The sequence below is a fragment of the Azolla caroliniana genome, unplaced genomic scaffold (genome assembly GCF_043228905.1).
Source record: "Azolla caroliniana isolate FFs.n. ecotype wild unplaced genomic scaffold, voAzoCaro1.0.p SCAF_3, whole genome shotgun sequence".
In the NCBI taxonomy this organism is placed as follows: domain Eukaryota; kingdom Viridiplantae; phylum Streptophyta; class Polypodiopsida; order Salviniales; family Salviniaceae; genus Azolla; species Azolla caroliniana.
This window is the reverse complement of record NW_028230438.1, coordinates 19,296,658-19,302,786: the sequence shown is the minus strand read 5'-3', so window position 1 is coordinate 19,302,786 and position 6,129 is coordinate 19,296,658. Positions and strand designations below refer to the sequence as shown.

The 6,129-nt window shown below is 36.5% G+C and overlaps 1 protein-coding gene across 1 annotated transcript; it reads right to left on the bottom strand.

The window, feature by feature from the left end:
* Positions 1-1,750: 1,750 nt before the first annotated feature.
* LOC147866410 (uncharacterized) lies at positions 1,751-5,573 on the bottom strand. Its single transcript, XM_087316855.1, has 2 exons — positions 5,169-5,573; positions 1,751-2,399 (listed from the first exon to the last, which is right to left on the bottom strand). The coding sequence occupies exons 1-2, from the start codon at positions 5,523-5,525 to the stop codon at positions 2,217-2,219; spliced, it is 540 nt and encodes a 179-aa protein (XP_087172981.1). The 5' UTR covers positions 5,526-5,573; the 3' UTR covers positions 1,751-2,216.
* Positions 5,574-6,129: the final 556 nt, after the last annotated feature.

Sequence of the window (6,129 nt, the reverse complement as noted above, 5' to 3'; positions counted from 1 at the left end):
GATATCTTGGGATGTTTTCGAGACTCTATTGGTCAGGCTAAGCTTTCTTCTTCGAAATTATTATTCAACATCCAAGATATAACATAAGCTAATGCTCAATGGTATGGGACACTAGCGATATTTTATGTCTGTCTCATGTCCTTTGCTCAGGGGTGGTCAGTGTTGTTAAACACCCTTAATCTATTGGTATCCTTAATCTCCAATTCTTTTTCTCATCATTAGTGTGATGATCCATAATACCAAGCTTGGGATTCTCATAGTAGAAAAGAAAAATACAAGTATAATGCTTTCTTTAGTTGGGCATGTGAGGCATACAAATGGTTAAGGAAAAACATTGGGGCTCACTACTTGGAGTTTGCCCAAGGCCATTTCTCAAGGAGCAATATGTGTGTGCGTGTGAATCTTGGGTGGAACCATGGGGATTGAACCAAAGAGGATGGGATTGGACAAGTCAATGATGTTTGAGTGCTAACTTGGGCACTTGCTTTCTTTTGAGGACATTCTCAAAATTCTTTCGTGCCTACCATTCTAACCAAATGGAAGTCTTGGCCCTACAATGAGGATTAAGGGCCTTTCATACTTATCCCAAGGAAGATCGTAATAATAAGAAGCATGACATACTATGACATTAAACATAAACAAATTTATACAAGCATTTCTCTTTATCAGCAAAGGAAACATTATTGTAATGTATTTTTGGATTCAATTGTTATAAAATGACTCTTGAGGGCCACAATTCATCATCTTTATTCTTTACATAAACCCATGATGCGGTTTTCAACTAGCAATCTTACAAATTTGTTAATCTTTAAAGAAAATTAACCTTCTTTGAAAACTCTTATCAATGGTCTATAACAAAGACAATGCATCATTTCTCACGACAACTAGCTTGTGTCATGACAACTTTCATTTTCATGGTCACAAACATAGAACGTAATGTACACATTCGTCTACTCAAACATTTGTTTTCATACATTTGCAAACGAATGCATATATTATCCAAACATACAAGTTTTTTTTCACTGAGAGGCTATGGAACATCCTCCAAAAGAGGGAATAAAGACAAGAAAGAGAGCGAAAAAAGTCTCACTTGCCGCCATACGGAGTTGACGCTTCGTGCATAATTAGATGATGATGATGATGATGAGAAGAATATATACAATAGAATGAATGTAAAGAGAACTTTAGTAATCTTGGGCACGATCTTTGCCTTCATCTTCTTTTGCTTTGTTGCTGGATCTAATGTCCAGATCAATCTATTAATAGATTGATTGCTATTAGCAAATAAGCTCTTCTGAGGGGGTGGTTGGGCTGATAAATTCATATTCATATAGTCATGACGATCCATTGGTGAGGGTTTGTTTCAATGTATTGATTAGCAATGAGTGGGCAAATGCTAAGCCTCTAAAATGAGGAACATGTAATTAGGGCCTTAATAATAAGCTCTTACTTATGCAATGAGGAACATGAAACCAACCACCATGAACAAAAGAAAGACAAAACATGAAACAAACCTTAAATTGGACATTGAACACGTGTTGCAACTTAAATATGCCCATAATCTTCAAAAACTTTCTTCAAAAACCTACAAATGTGTTGAATCCAAAGCTTTGAATAATTTATATATTAAAACATGAAGGTACAAATTTCTACATAGGTGAACTCCTACACACTAAAATTCCCTACTGAACCTTCAACTTTTATCAAAGCTCTTGCACAATCACTTGACAAACAAGCATGCTTGAGGAGATGTATAATTTCATATTATTCATGCATGAAATTGACACTCAAGCAACTAGTAAAGGACATTTTTATGACCAATGCAATCAAACATATTGCATGCTATCTTACACCTTTCTCTTACAACCACTCAAATTACTCCATCTGTCCATTCTATCTTTACTGTCAAACAGATTAAGTAATCAACATGAGCTGATTTCCCAGAAAGTTGCTCATTATGAAGACTACATGAATGATATAATCTTAATCAGAACTATCTTCATCATCAACTGATCTCTTCAAAATTCATTATTGCCCAATAAGACAATACGAACGATATTTGATTCAAACTTTAAGCATATAACCAACTTCACTCCCCGAAATTCATTATTGCCCAATAAGATTAAATGAATGATATTTCATAACTTTACTCAGAACCAACTCGATGGTCATTGATCTCTCAAAAATTCATTATTGACTGCATAGTGTTAACGAAATCATATTTCTTTGGGAGGCTGGTCATCAGGTTCTTCATCTGGGTTCTCTTCTTCCTTTTTTTCTTCTTCTTCTTCATCTTCTTCTGGAGGATCAGTTGGTGGCGGTTGAGGGAGAGGTGTCTTCATAGGACTAAATTGAGGAAATATATCTGGCCTCCTCCCTGGACGAGGTCGATCCCATTCCTATAAACATAGACCAAAATTTTTAAGCCTTTGGTCAATTTAAAACCCAACAATTGATCTGATGAAATGTAGTCATTAGGTCAATTAAAAAATCTACACACTGAACCGATAAAATTAGTCAATTTATAAACCTAAACATTGAACAAATAAAAAACAGACTCGTGGTGAGTAACTTCTGTGGGATCCACAAAGGCATCGTAGGTGTTAAGTATTTCACCACAGCATTACTCCTCAATGAGATTTGTGGATTGAACCAAACGCCTTAGTAGCAAATGTTTTGATTATAATAATGCTCACGAGGTTTTACCTTGCATGGACGAGAGTTTGTTAAAAATGGACTAGAGTTTGGACTTTAAACCACGTCTCTGATACAATGTTAAAAATTGCAGAGTCACCATGAAAGGTGTTTCAGTTCAATGGCTCCTGAAATGTTTATTGTCAATCAAGAGATTCACCAGCACATCCACAGTTCATCTACTATTATTTTTTCCATAAAGCAGTGGAGACCCTGTTCTTTTGAAAAGACCGTACCTATTTCATACAATGTACAATCAAAACAAAAATAGATAATGGACATTTTGAACGTAAGAAGATGTAAATGGCCACCAGAGAATTCTACAGAGAATGTATTCTACTGCCAAGATTAATAAATGTCAACTTTTTATAGCACTAAACAACGTACCCAGAGCACAACTCTCAAATGACAGCCAGGACAATGATTCAGGAATAAGCAGAATAAGCATCAGAAGGATATTTAGGAAAATTGATCAAACGGTCAATTAAGCCAGAGAACAAAAAAGGCTCAAATATTTTACTTAATCTAAGATAGAAAAGATAATCAATCTAACAAGCCTAGTAAGGGATCAATATTATTTCGTATCGATTTTGCATAGGGAATGGGATTTCTCCAGCAAAAATAACTTCTTTTGGTTTCTTACCCAAACGTTCTTTACTAGGATTTAATATAATCCATATGTCCCCACTATTTAAGAACGTGAAAATTTAATGATAAATTCATCCTTACTCAATAGATATAACTTGCTCTTACAAACTTTGAACTCCTCATCAAGAATTACACTTTTTATAGCCACGTGAATGCATCAGGCCCTCAAAGATTAATCAATGAAATGCAACTCATCATTTCATTCTCACATAAAACACATAAGAGACCAACTTTAAAAAATCAGTATAATGTGGCGATTCTACCTGCCATCATCTGAAATAAATTAGCAAGAGGTTCTAAATATAATCCATATGTCTCCACTATTTAAGAACGTGAAAATTTAATGATAAATTCATCCTTACTCAATAGATTTAACTTGCTCTTACAAACTTTGAACTCCTCTTCAAGAATTACACTTTTTATAGCCACGTGAATGCATCAGGCCCTCAAAGATTAATCAATGAAATGTAACTCATCATTTCATTCTCACATAAAACACATAAGAGACCAACTTTAAAAACTCAGTATAATGTGGCAATTCTACCTGCCATCATCTGAAATAAATTAGCAAGAGGCTCTAAATATTTGATTCGCTCTATTAATCTATTTCATCATCACTTAACAGACACACGCAACTACCAAAAAACTCCACATGCCGAGAGCAACGTAGAATCACTTGAACGTATGCATGTTCACAAAGAAATGTAGTTATTTACAAGGAAGACTGTTTCCCCTTCCAACCATATTTTCTAACATTTTCTCTAATTTTAGGTAAGGTTACACCTTCGGACATTATGATCCAACTTTGCACACAACCTAAGATATGTTAGGTTCACACTGTCTAACGTTCATTATAGCTGAGATAGTCCCACCCTGAAAAGTAGTTCAGCCGGACTGAAGCATGAAATGGCTGAAATGTTGCATTCTAGTTTAAAATGCTGATTTTAGCAATGAAAGGATTTTACAAATATATATTTCAAAGTCTGAAATCTAAGGCAGCAGGGTGTGGATGGTGGTATATAGCATCTGAAATAGTTTTTTGAATGTTTGATTAAATTGGCTGAGCATTACATGTTTACCTGCCAATACATTAAATATGTTTCCTTGACAGCCTTTCTGGCATATTCAATTAATGAATCTCACAGTACCTACATTAACATTCATAACACTACACTTAGTAATTTATTGGTGTGGGAATGCAAAATACCCATACATGTTTACCAGCAGGCACATCCCAATACATTAAATATGTTTCCTTGACAGACTTTCTGGCATATTCAATTAATCAATTTCACAGTACCTAAAGTTCATGACGTCACAGGGTGAAATGAATTGAAGGTAAACAAAGAGTTCGGTTGATACAATTACCAAGTGACCATCAAACTTTTCTTCTATTTTTTTAAGGTTTCTCTTGTTTAGAAGCTTTTTTCTCTCCTTAAGACAGTATTGCCTTGGGTTTTACAGGCTTCCAAAAAACCTGAAGTTCATGAATCTGTTTAAGATAAAATGTCTGAAAGAAAACAAAGACTTTAGACGGCTAAAGTGCTCTTCCTTTTCTCTTCTCTTCTTAGAGTCATAGCCATAATCTTACATGTTTACAAGGTTTCTCGTCAACTAGAAATTTCACCTGATCATCAGACTTAAATTTTGAAAGGAAAAAATAATACACAATAGAAATTTTCTCCTTTCCATAGTCTTTCTTCTTCGAGAGGTTTTTTCTTTCCCTTCTTCGAATCATGGCAATATATAGATTTAACATAACCGAAACTCTTCGCTTTAGAATTACAGAGCTAATGAGAAGGAAAACACAAAAAGAAAGGACTTACAATGGGAAAATCGAGAGGAGATCGTCTGGTCATCTTCTCTTCATCTGGAGCCATGGAACGAGTTGATGAAATTCTCTTGTGAGAAGAAGAAGGAGAAGAGACGGTCGTCCTCATCGTCGCAGTAGAGAAGCGAGAAGACGCCATGACTGTGCAAGAGGAGGAGGAGGAGAAGGAGGAGGAGGCGGAGCAAGTCGAACAGCTCATCGCAATCAGTGTTGGCCGAGGAGAGGAAGGAGCGAGAGGGCGTGGGAAGAAGGAGGAAGGGGGAGGGACAGTCTGAGGCACAGAATGAGCGTTAGGGTTAGGGTTAGGGTTAGGGGTAGAGAGGGAGGAGGAAGAAGCCATCGCCATGGCCATGGGGTTTGGGTTTGGGTTTGGGTTTGGGAGAGAGGAGTGCAGAAGAGTTTGGACCGCACGTTTCATCCTTGAGATTTCTTATAATTGCACTGAGATGCCCCTCAGTTTCCAATATATTCAAACCCTACCCTTTCTCCGCCCCTTTTTTAAGTTTTACCCTAACCCTAACCCTAACCCTAACCCTAGTGGTAAGTTTCAGCCCCTAACCCTCTCTCCCGTCCCTTTTGCCTTAACCCTAACCTTAGTGGTAAGTTAGTATGCAGTTAACCTTAGTGGTAAGTTAGTATGCAATTAACCTTAGTGGTAAGTTAGTATGCAGTTTCCAATATATTCAGCCCCTACCCTCTCTTCCAAATAAGATGTTGAAATGTATTAACAATGAGAACAAGGGTTACAAGAGTATGCCGAAGACTGGCGTTGAACCGGAATGGTTCATCAATACTTCGATACATGTTTATATAGCATGCTTTGGATACATGCATGCTCGCCACCTCATAGGCACGCATGATCGCCATTTGGCATTCATGCAAGCAAGACACTTGGTAATCATGAGTTAGCCTATGCGATGGCGAAGTTTCATAATATTATATATGTTTCTTCATGA

Excerpts from the sequence above, each read along its gene's own strand:
- LOC147866410 (XM_087316855.1), bottom strand. The coding sequence starts at position 5,525 with ATGGCCATGGCGATGGCTTCTTCCTCCTCCCTCTCTACCCCTAACCCT. Across the intron at positions 2,400-5,168 it reads CTCCTCTCGATTTTCCCATT|GAATGGGATCGACCTCGTCC; the intron begins GTAAGTCCTTTC and ends CTATGTTTATAG.